Below are 12,061 nucleotides of genomic sequence, written 5' to 3' on the forward strand. Positions count from 1 at the left end.
TGAGAGAAATTATATTATCATGACCTCTTAGAATAATGCCTTGAAGAAACAAACTCAGTAACTCTGATAAGCATGTATTAACTTGACTGGAATTTTCTTATTTTATTGAATAGTGCATGGCTGAAGATACAGGAGAATTATATAATCAAAGCTGGAAGGCTAAAACCAAAGGTTATCTAGGGAATCTCTTGCCTCATTTTTAAGACCCTCAAGGGGTATTTACTACTCCCAAGGCAGATTATTGTACTTATTTTAATGTAAAAGGGAAGAACACAAGGAATTTATGCTTTATTAAAGAATTCAAATAAAAAAATAGTTGCAAATACATGACATTTTGATAATCCTGAAAGGACAATATTAATACACATATATACACACAAGTAATCTAGAACAGGGTGTTTTAGTCTATGTAGTCAAAGTCTTCAGGAATTCCAAAGTTTTTATCAATTTTACTTTCTTCAAATCCAAATTTCCTTTTGGCCCAAGATTTTATAGCAAATATGTTATCTATGAAAAAGAAGAGAAATATTTCAGGGTAGGTGTACTCATCATATGTTTCAAAGATACTTTCCTGACCTGGCACCTGGGTGCCAAAATTCGTCAATAATTGTTAAATATTTTCTTTCAGTTACAAGAATGTTGTTGATGATGATGAATGGATAGATAAAAAATCAAGAATAAAGTATATTCCAAGCCAAGTAAAAACAAACACGATAAAAATACAACATAAGAAGTCAACTCTTTATGAATCCTTAACTCATGCCTGACCTGGATGAAGGAATGGCCATTGATTGATACCCCCTTACCCTTGACAATGTTCTCTTCCACTCCCTCCTCCTTCCTTCTTTTTTGTTAAAATAAGTTTTTATTGATATTTTCTGTTTCTTACATCACTATACTTATGCCAAATATTACTCCCCTTCTCTTTCCCAGAGAGCTAACCCATATGATATATAGTATTTTTAGAGAGGGGGGAAAAATCTAACCCAATACAACTGACTGATACATTAAAAAAGTTTGAAAACATGTATGTGCCACAGCTATGGATTTCCCACCTCCACGAAAGAGTAGGTTGAAAATGCCTTCTCCTATCTTTCAAGTCATCACATACATCATTTCTTATTATTTAATCATTTCAGCCATGTCTGACTCTTCATGACCGTTTGTGTGTGTGTGTGTGTGTGTGTGTGTGTGTGTGTGTGTGTGTGGTTTGCAATTTCCCTCTCCAGCTCATTTTACAGATGAGGAAAGTGGCACAAACTAAGATAGTCTAAGGCTTTTAGAACTAGCAGATTTGACAGCAGACAGCTATCACGTGCCATCACATTATTATCTGTTAAGTCCTGTTGGTACTGAGACAATAAAAAGATTTATAAAGTGGGTCATCAGGTACTTCAGGAAGTTACCAGGATACACGGCTATTGCCCTCAAGCTAATAATGTAATAGACTAGATGTAGAGAAGTAAATATTAATTCTAGAAAAAAACAACTTTAAGATTATAAAATTATATTGAGAAAGATAGGTCAGTGTTTGTAGCTTGACAAATGGGTTCAGTTCCTAGAGGAATGGGACTGAGTTTTAGGAAAGAGAAAAAGGATGTAGTATGGTGGGAAGTGAAGGGGTGGCATAGTATAATTGATAGAGCATTTACCTGTGAATTAGGGATACCTGGATTCAGATCCTGCCTCTGGCATATGCAGACTGTGTGACCCTAGGCAAGTCAATTAACCTTTTGGTGCCCCAAATGACCCTCTAAGACTATGAATTGCAGAACAATTGTGCCACCTCACCAGGGAGCTGTGTGCACAGGGAAGTAGAAAAGTTATTATTTAAGGAATGTATGACCAAAGTAGAGGTTTGGGAGGGTTGGGGCATTTAAACTGTAAACTGTAAATCTCCCCACAACATAGCAGAATGGAGCTATTTAATTCAAAACAGAGGCACTGATAAAATCTTCCCTGGTTAAACTTTTTTTTGCTGTTAGGACAACGTTACCCGAGATCACAAGCACAAAATCATTTCCTGTCAAGTTCTCATTTTTTCCCTCCACCCCTAACCTGCTCCCCATCTTTAAGAGTGCAGGGAATGTGTCTTAGTCAGCTTTGTATCTCCCACAATGCCTTGCCCATAGCATATGTTCAGAAAGAGTTTGATGAATAAGTGAAGACAATCTTAGAGTGAAGTAATTCTTACTAGTGTACAAATAATGCACACAGCTAGTTATTTGCTGTATGACTACAGTATATATACAGCAAAATCCAGGGAGAAAATGAGGAATATTGACTGAAACGGGGCAATTTGTTCCTTTATTAATCAGTCAATACACATTTATTAAAGGCTTACTACCAAATGCGAACATACATGTCAAGTGTCTTGCAAACCCCAGTGTATTACATAAATGTTAGCTGTAATTATTATTAGTTATTATGATGTGCCAGGCCCTATGCTAAATGCTAGGAACAAGAAGAAAATGCAAAAACAGCCCCTGCCCTCAAGAAGCTTGAGGAGATAGCATGAATACAAATATGCACATATATGACATAAAAAACCATGTTCCTTTGGTGACTTTTTCATTATCTTTTGGTAGACTGAATCTGGACATTTCACGGCCTGAGAAACCCCAAGTGTGGAAAGGTCATCTACTGATGTAGAAAGTAACTCATACGAGTGAGAATTTTTAGACAACTGTTTACGGCCCTGAAGGATTCAGTGATTTGCCCTTTCAGAAGCAGCATCCGAACCCAGGTTTTCCCGATTTAGAGACTGGCCCTCTACTCACTACATAAGCTTCTCTCTCTACTTAGCCTTGAACAATGTGGTAATAAATTGTTGTTGTCTCATTAATAATTTAAATAGTTTAGGGGTAGTAAAATGTCAGCTTTCCTTGTTAAATGTTAATGGCAAAAATACTGTTTTAAGAAATATTTCATGACATAAAACATATAAGATATTGCTTGAGGTACTTCTAATTGTATTTATAATTTTAGGCAATCTGATACAATGGCTCACTTCAAAACCATTATCTGCGATACTGAATTTTTGAACACTATACTATCTGAAGTTAAGGCAATATCTTTGGGACATTTTTCTTTGTAAAAAGGGAGATAAATTCCATATTCTAATTCTAATTCCATTCTAATATCTGTGTGATTAAAGGTTATTAATTTTGGTAATATGCCATAAGTAATATTTAATTTAATAAGTCTGAGTCTGCATTGATTGTACTTGGTATTCTCTCTTATCTCTGTATCTTTGGGAATCTTTTTGTAGCACATGTTTATGTTGGGAGGATCAAGTTGTAACCACAAAATAGAAATACATTTTTTTTAACAGCTGCTACCGCAGATCTAAAAATATCTTCCATCCCTGATTTGAAATATTCTAGGCTCTTTACCAATACAAATATGTTGGAGGTAATAGAAAAGAGAAAGGTTTGAGCACCATTTCTCCAAGCATAATTCTGAGAATCATCACTAATGCAGAATTATTGAATTAAGAAGCATTTATTAAGTGTCTACTGTGTACTAGGTACTGTCAGTCATTATATGAGGGAAAGACAAAATTGAAATAATCCTTGCCCTGAAGGAGCTTCAATTGGGGGGAATGGAAGGACAATGCAGAATAAATATAAGATAGTTTAGGGTAGGAGGACATTAGCAGTTGGGAGGAAAGAAAGATTTCATAAAGAAGGTAGTGCTCAAGCTGAATCATGAAGAAAGTAAAGGACACTGGAAAAGCAGGAGTGTATTTTTATAGGAATCATTTAATATTAATTGAATGCTTACTACATACCTAACTTATTGGAGAAATCATTTTTTATTTGTGGTACAGATGTGAAGAACGCCAGATTTTCCCCTCGCAGTTTAAAAGAAAAAGACATTAGGTTTTTTTTTTTTTAATATGTGATTGACTATATACTCCCTAGGTGGTGCAGCAGATACAGCACTGGGCTGGAAACCCAGAAGACTCATCTTCCTCAGTTCAAATCTGACCTCAGACACTTAGTAGCTGTGTGACCCTGGGCAAGTCACTTAACCCTCTTTGCCTCTGTTTCTTCATCTGTAAAATGGGCTGGAGAAGGAAATGACAAACTGCTCCAGTATCTTTGCCAAGAAAACCCCAAATGGAGTCATAGTCAGATACAACTGAAAAACGACTCAACAACAATAACAACATACATTCCCTAAATCAGCTAGTGTGGCCCAGTAACTCCAGTACTAGATTTGAGAGTCCAAGGACCTGAGTTAGAATCCTGGCTCTGCCACACTATTTTACCACCCGTGTGGCTCAGGAAATCTTTCCCCTTCTCCTGGCCTCTCTAAAATGAATGGGCTGGACTATACGGTCTCCAGGCCCTCCCAGCACCAGATCCTATTATGTAATCCTTGTTCTTTGTCATTCTCTAGATTTTTTATGTAGGTATACTTCATATTTTCTACAAGTTATTCAACTGATACAAAAAGAGGTGCCCCCAAGGACTAAGATGGTGACTTTGCCAAAAACAGAAGGGATTTTTATCAGTATTATTATCAATTCCAGTTATTTATAAATATTATTAAGCATCATCAATAATTATTAATTTCAGTACTATTTAGACAACAAATGATCTTCAAATTACTTCGGTTGAGGCAGAGTTATGAGTTATTTCTACCAAAGAGATCCCAGGCCCAGGTGTGGAGTCAGGAGACCTGGCAATGATGATCTATGTATCTAACAACACTCCTTCACAAAAAGAGAGGAAAGATTGTGTGTGTGTGTGTGTGTGTGTGTGTGTGTGTGTGTGTACAAAGATACATATGATTCTTCAACAAGACAACAATCATTAGGAAGATCCTCAGATTTTATAATTATACACTGGAAAAATGTGGGGGTTAATTTTCTGGCTACTTTTAGCAATGTTAACTGTGCTTCTATCTATTCAATGACATTTTGTGAGATTTCTCTGTAGACTTCAAGGTCTTTTGTACCACATCCAGTTGAATCCTCATCTTTTGAAAAAATATTAAATACAAACCGGAAAAATTAAATTTGTTTTGCAAATGATGAAACCAAGATGGAAAAATATTAACGGACAAAGAGATGAGGAGGAACAAGACCAGGGCTCTAAACACTACAAAAACCATCAAGGCGAGTCTTGCTTTGGACAAACTCAATATGCAAAAGCACGTAGAGTACCTCAGAGGTCATCTAGTTCAGCCTCTTCATTTTTTGAGGAGGAAACTGACACCAACCATGGTTATCATTTGTCTCCATCATCACACTGGTACTAACTAGCACAGCTGGATCTCAAGCCAGGTCTTTTAACTCCAAAATGAGCACTTTTGCCATTTCCCCAAATATATACCTTGATTTTACACAGAAGAAGCTGAGGTTCAAAGAACTAAAGTGATCTTTCCAAGGTCACAGAGACTTAGTGGAAGCATTACCTAAAAAGACATGTTTTGAAGTGATTACTTGGTTTACAAAATGATATGTATTTTTTGGATTCACAATAAGCTTCCTTAAAATGACCTCACTGTGTATATTTTAAGCAATGCTTGAATTTACAAAATCCAATCAACACCTAAGTTTTCAGGACTGTAGCTCCTACATAGAGCAAGGCACACACACATCTCCGATGTCCTAACAGTTACGGCACCATGAGTTTATTTTAGAATGTTTGAAATGGAGCCAGGGTTGTGTAGAGTACATACCAGTCCATCTGTTAGCAGCATCCTTGGCTACTTTATTTGCTTGCCCTAAAAATTTTTAAAAAGAAAGAAAAAATCTTAATTTTTATATACAACCTCATATATTTCACATTTACAAAAGGTTAAATAATAAAAGGATGGAGGTAAAAGATTCAAATATGGTAAGAAACTGACCTTAGAAACTTAGAAAGGAAGCAGACTTTATTTGTTTTTAGGAAGCCTCTCGTTTTATTATGGTAAACTAAATTGGGGCACCAGAATAATTATTCACCCATGGAATGCCATTTGAAACAATCACTTGATCTACCAGCCTCTTTCCTCTGGGTCCCTGAAAATAGGTTTGTAAACTCTCATCACCATAATGCTTTTGCTGGTCAGGTTTTAAAAAGCTGTATCCCTCAGACACCTATATTGAACCAGGCTCAATACAATTCAACTCCAGATCAAGTATAAAATTAACCAGTGGGAACAATTATTTTATATTTGATATCTTGAAAATACAGCTGACACAAGGCTACTGCTGGGAGCATATGTGACATTTCCTCCCATGAGGAAGGCACATTTGCTATAGCTTCTTTCCCCTGAAAGAATCCTAACATTGGGATTAGAAAAAGTCAGTCTCTCTGTCTCTCTCTGCTTCTGTCTGTCTGTCTCTCTGCCTTTCTCTGTTATCTCTGCCCGTCTCTGTCATCCTCTCTCTCTCTCTCTCTCTCTCTCTCTCTCTCTCTCTCTGTATATATGTATAAAAAAAAATTATATATATATATATATAATTTTTTTTTTTTAGAGAATTCCATAGGAAATTCTTTTGAACTGGCTAGTTTTACGTTTTCCCACTGAAAGAAGGCCAGAGAAGCTAATGCCATATTACTCCAATGGCTTCTCACACCTTGATCATTCCAAATTATTCTTGCTAGTACTTGCCCAATCATAGTAATATTTCACTGACAGCACAAAATATAAAGTTTATCCCCTAGGGGTCATTGAGAAATGATTAAGAGATAAAAGCGCTACGCTTGCATGAACATAAAGGCATGCCTTAAAAAAATCCATAGATAAATTATGTTCCTAAATAAATGGAAGAAACACACAACGACAGGGCCTTACTCCGAGTGCTACGGTTCGGAAAAATTTCCACACCACATTAAAATCGGTTAACAAAGTTCCAGATATTTTAAACAAGCATTATATAATCTTGCTGCCCAAGGGCAGTCCTGATGAGCCCAGCTCTGAGTTCTCAAGGCCTGAGTCATGGCTTCTCTCTGAGACACTTATGTCTTTAATTTTCCGGTAGTGGTCCCCAGGGCCTGCAGGACTTTCTATCCTACGATCAACCATGATGGTTTGGCTGGTAGAAGACCTATAGTTTGTACTCTATAGGACAAAGCTCTGGGACAGACAAAGAAGGTTCTTAGGTGGTGGCAGGAGAAGAAGGAGAGGATGGGAGCACTCCGCCCTGTTGCTAAGGAAATTACATGTTTCACTGGTACAAACAGAGGACAGCAGATAGGTGCCTCATTTGGAGTTAGTAATAAATACTCAGCAGCAGAAAGAATCAAGGGATTTGCATTCAAATCTTGGCTTTGCCCATGTACTTCTTGTGTGACCTTGGCCAAGTCACTTGACCTTTCTATGCTTCCATTTCCTCAAATGAAAGACAGAGGGGTTGGGCTAGATAACTTTTAAATTCCTTTCCATCTCTAAATCAATGAAGCTTTGGTATAAGAAATGTCAGTAAGACCACTGTAAGTAGTAGGATCAAAGAATTGGGAATCTAATTAAAATTGTGTAGGCATGACCTAGTTGAAACTACTCAGCTAAATGAGAGGCTAACACATGGGGTGTCTCAAAAGTCTTACTGACTTTTTAAAAAGCTTAAAATGGCACTAAGACTTTTTGGGACACCCTTTGTAAGCAAGGAAATGAGTGAGACCAAAGTAACCTGGGCAAAGCACCTTGATCAACAAGGCCAGGAAGAAATAAGCCAGCTACCAATGAGAAAAGTGTAGTTAGGGATATAGTATGAGAAAAATTAAACCCTGATGGGATTTTGTGGGAACCAGCCCCTTTTTGATGGGCCTTCTCTTTAAAGTTCTTAAATGAAGCCTGGGACCTCACTAGAGTCAGCTTAGAGTGCGATTTAGAAGCAATTCTACTTCAACCTCTTCTCTACCTGAAAGCTAGTTCCAATTATTAGAATTCACATCCTGGACCTATAAAAATCTCCTTTGAATTTCAATGGGACAAATACCTCAGTGGAGAAAAGGGTAGATTGGGTTTGGGGTTGGTGGTGGTGGTAGAAAGGGGTGATGCTGCTGGTTCTCCCTCCTCACTATATTCTAACTTTATTCAGACAAAAGTACCCAGTGAAGACCTGGCATGGATATACCTCTTCTCACTGCCATTCATTCCTGTCATAAAGTACTTCCTATGGAAAAACTAGAAGTGAATGAAAAGAAGAAAAGAGGAAAATCAGAGAGTGACAACCTCAAGGGTAGGGGGATACTTTGATAGATCTCTGATTTCATGGCTGCTCATTCACCAATTCAATAAACACCTGTAAAGTGCCTTTCTGGGCAAGATAATCTACCATGCACTAAAGACACAAAGATAGAAATGACAATGATGCTGTCAAGACATTTACAATAAAAAGGTAAAGATATGAACAAAAATACTTATTAGAAAATTAACGCACATCCTACCTTCCCTATGCCACCCCACCTTTCTGACCACGTTTTCCCCTTATATCTTCAGTAGAGAATGTACCCAATTCAAGGAAACCTTCTTTTCTTATAATAATGGGGAGAGTAGTATCTATGTACCATTCAGGCTCGCTGTCAGCTGTCTCATGCTTTCTAAATTACCAGCCTGCTTTCTTTCACTCATACACATTCTCAATATTATCTTTTGTGCCATGTGAGCTGACACCAAACCGTAGCTTCCTTATGTCCACCATGTATCTTTTCATTATTTATAGGGTTATGTTTAATTCCTCTGAAATTATATATATATATATGTATACACACACACACACATATATATATGTGGTTTTTTTTTCATGATCCCCAGGAATACATGGTGAATAGAAGAATACTGGTGTTGACAGAAATAGGCTTTTGTGACAAGCAGTTTGGGATCAAAATAAGAACTATTTGGTTTCTCAAATGAGATCTCCTCCTCATCCTGAATTCTGTCCCCAGCTCACTAAGCATCTATAGTGCCTATGTACATACATAAGTATGTAAACATATGTGTGTATATATACATATATATGTCTACATATCCATACAGTGTATATATGTCTAGATATATACACATGCATTGTTGTTTGGTCTTTTTTTTTTTCAGTTGCATCTAACTCTTCCTAACTCTATTTGTGGTTTTCTTGACAAATATATTAGACCGATTTGCCATTTCTTTCTCCAGCTCATTTTACATATAAGGAAACTAATTAGCAAAGAGAGTTAAATGACTCATCCAGGGTCACACAGCTAGTAAGTGTGAGGCCAGATCTGAACTCATGATGATGAGTTTCCCTGGCTCCAGGCCTGATGCTCTATGCACTGATTCACCTAGCTGCCTCAGATACACATACATGCCAATCTTTATGGTTTGCTTGTCTAGCTCAGTCCCTCCTCCTCCTTTCTCCATTGCTGGACCCAAAAGAATATGAGTCTGGTTCCAGCCCTCTCAAACACTGGATTTGGGGGGTCTCTTCCCCGGGACCTGTTGAAATATGTGCAGGAAACACCTAATCTGCCCAGTCACAGAACAGAATGGGAGGTGGCGTGGAGCAGGAGTATATTTAAAGCCCTGGGAGCAGCCGGCGACTGTGAATGACATCGAGACTCCTAAAATCAAGCACCAACAACAGGAAGACTTAGCAGAGGAGGTGATGCCTGAGCTGACACAGGGGAGTGCCTGAGAAAAATGGAAATGTCAAGTTTGGGGGAAACAGGCTGTAGTATGCTTCTGGTCTCAGACTACTCCCTGAAGTAAGGCCACTGCTGGAGCAGTAAAGGAAGTGCCTGGCCTAGAGTCAGGAAGGCCTGAGTTCGAATCTGGTTTCAGTAGCTCTGTGACCCCACATGAGTCATTTAACCTCTGCCTCAGTCTCCCTGACTATAAAAATGAGGATAAAAATAGTACCTACCTCCTAGGGCTGTTGTGAGGATCGAGTGAAATAATAATTGTAAAACAACTAGAACAATGCCTGGCACACAGTAAGCAGTATGTAAATGTTAGCTAGTAGTAGTAGTAGTGGTGGTGGTGGTGGTGGTAGTAGTAGCAGTAGCAGCAGCAGCAGTACTCGTGGTGGCATGGTGGTAGTAGTAGTGGTAGTGGTGGTAGTAGTAGTAGTGGTAGTAGAATCTACCTTGCGGAGTTGTCGTGAGGTTCAAATGAGGTAATATTTGTACACGCAGTGCCTGGTATAGAGTAGGTGTTACGTAAATGCTTATTTCCTTCCCCTTACCTGAAATGTAGAGTGCTTTTGCATACCTCATTTCCCCTATATATGTAATATACTTAATATAGGTCCCCCTTCTTAAGCTTGGTCCAGACCCCATGACTCCATATCCTGAAGTCTTCCCTGGCCACTCTAGCCTAAAGGATGTCATCTGTCTCAGAAAGTCCAGCACCTACTATCAAGCCTGCTTAATCAGCAGCTGCCCTTCTGACTGGAAGACCAATCAGTCAGCAAACACTTATTAAGCATTGAGGTCATGTCAGGCACTCTATTAGGTGCTAGAGATACAAAGATTAAAAAAAAAACTGTATTATTTTCAAGAAACTTATGTTCTATAAAGGGAGACAAGAATACAGACACAAGTATATTCAGAATATAACATAATGTCTGGTCCAACCCCATCCTTTTACAGATGAGGAAATAGAAGCCACAAAGTGAACGAACTTCCCCAGAATGATACACTAATTACTGGCAGAACTCAAGCTCGGGGCTCTGTGATGCTTCTTCCACTGTGGTTTCATGCAGTGGAAGGCTATGGAGGGCTGGGTATTTTGTACGGGTCTGTGTTGAAGGAGGACATGTCCTCAGTATAGAAATAACTGACCTGCTGGAGTAAAGGAATATGGACACAGTCTCATTTATCTTTGCACGGCCTTATGTCTCATCTTCTCAGCTCCACCTTCAGAGCTCTCCCCCTTTTGAACTTACTTTGTACTAACTTATCTATGCACACTCCCTCAGGGTACGGTCTATTTCATTTCTGTCTGGCTTTTTCTTTGCATATGGTAGGTACTTAAATATCTGTGGCACAGAACTGAATTCTAAGCATATAGAAAGCAAGAAACCCTCTTGCATTCTCCTCTCCATTTGAAACATGCATTTGTGAAGCACCTTCTCTATATCAGGCACCATGCTAGGTGCTGGGTATACTAATGTTAAAGTAAGGCAGTTCCTCCCTTCCAGGGGCTTATATGCCACTGGCACAGTGCTCTGCACATATAAATTACTGTTCATAGTAACAGTACATGCACCATTTCAAATGAGAAAAGTCTCTATCTTTTCCATGTCACAGAAATACCTGTCAATATAAAGGTTGATTAATGATTATAATAAAAGCAAGAATATTCTAAAATAACCTTGCTAACTTACTCACTCCAGGCAAATAACCAGGCAGCTAGGAGGTACAGTGGTTAGAGCACTGGGCCTGGAGTCAGGATAGACCTCAGTTCAAATTTGGCCTCAGACACTTCCTAGCTGTGTGACCCTGGGCAAGTCACTTAACCTCTCTTTGCCTCAGCTTTCTCAACTGTAAAATGGGGATAATGATAGCACTTACCTCAAAGGGTTGTTGTGAGAATCATCTAAGATAATAATTATAAAGTGTTTAACATAGTGCCTGGCACATAGTAAGAATTATATAAATGTCAGCTATTTACAAAGATAGCTTTGTAAAGATTCTCCCTGCTATGCCATCTGAATGCCTTTAGTAAGAATCGAACCTACTAGTTAATTAAGGGGAGGCACGTGGGTGGGGGCTAAGAGAGCCACCCAGGGAGTTACCCCTAGAACACTGACCTGGGGGGACCCAACCAGCCAGTGGTGTTGAGAGCTAGGCGAGTGCAGGCTGGGTGCACAGATTATAACCCCTGAGTGGAGGCATTATGGATGTTTATTAAAAGTATGCCAAGGTCTTATCAACGTCAACTTCTCTGTATGTCCTCAAACGGGGCCAAACCCTCAGGCTTCATGAGGCCACAAAGGGCCTGATGCAATACAGTTTGCTTTTATTTTTGTGCTGACCTGTGAGTGAATCAGCGAGGAAATACCTCCCGATGCAGAAGTAGCCTTGGTCTACAATTTATAATCTCATAGAGTAACCTGCCCAGGATCACACAGTCAGCA

At 38.7% G+C, this 12,061-nt stretch overlaps 1 protein-coding gene across 1 annotated transcript in view; it reads right to left on the bottom strand.

Moving 5' to 3' along the window:
* Window positions 1-326: 326 nt before the first annotated feature.
* The window catches only part of MND1 (meiotic nuclear divisions 1), a 111,623-nt gene continuing 99,888 nt past the window's right edge, over window positions 327-12,061 (bottom strand). Inside the window, exons 7-8 of the mRNA XM_036764994.1 lie at window positions 5,695-5,739; window positions 327-507 (exon numbers count right to left, since the gene is read on the bottom strand). Of these exons, the coding sequence (XP_036620889.1) occupies window positions 401-507; window positions 5,695-5,739 (152 nt within the window). The 3' untranslated portion in view covers window positions 327-400. The remainder of the gene's footprint in view (window positions 508-5,694; window positions 5,740-12,061) is intronic.

This window comes from Trichosurus vulpecula, chromosome 6, assembly GCF_011100635.1.
Source record: "Trichosurus vulpecula isolate mTriVul1 chromosome 6, mTriVul1.pri, whole genome shotgun sequence".
Taxonomy (NCBI): Eukaryota; Metazoa; Chordata; class Mammalia; order Diprotodontia; family Phalangeridae; genus Trichosurus; species Trichosurus vulpecula.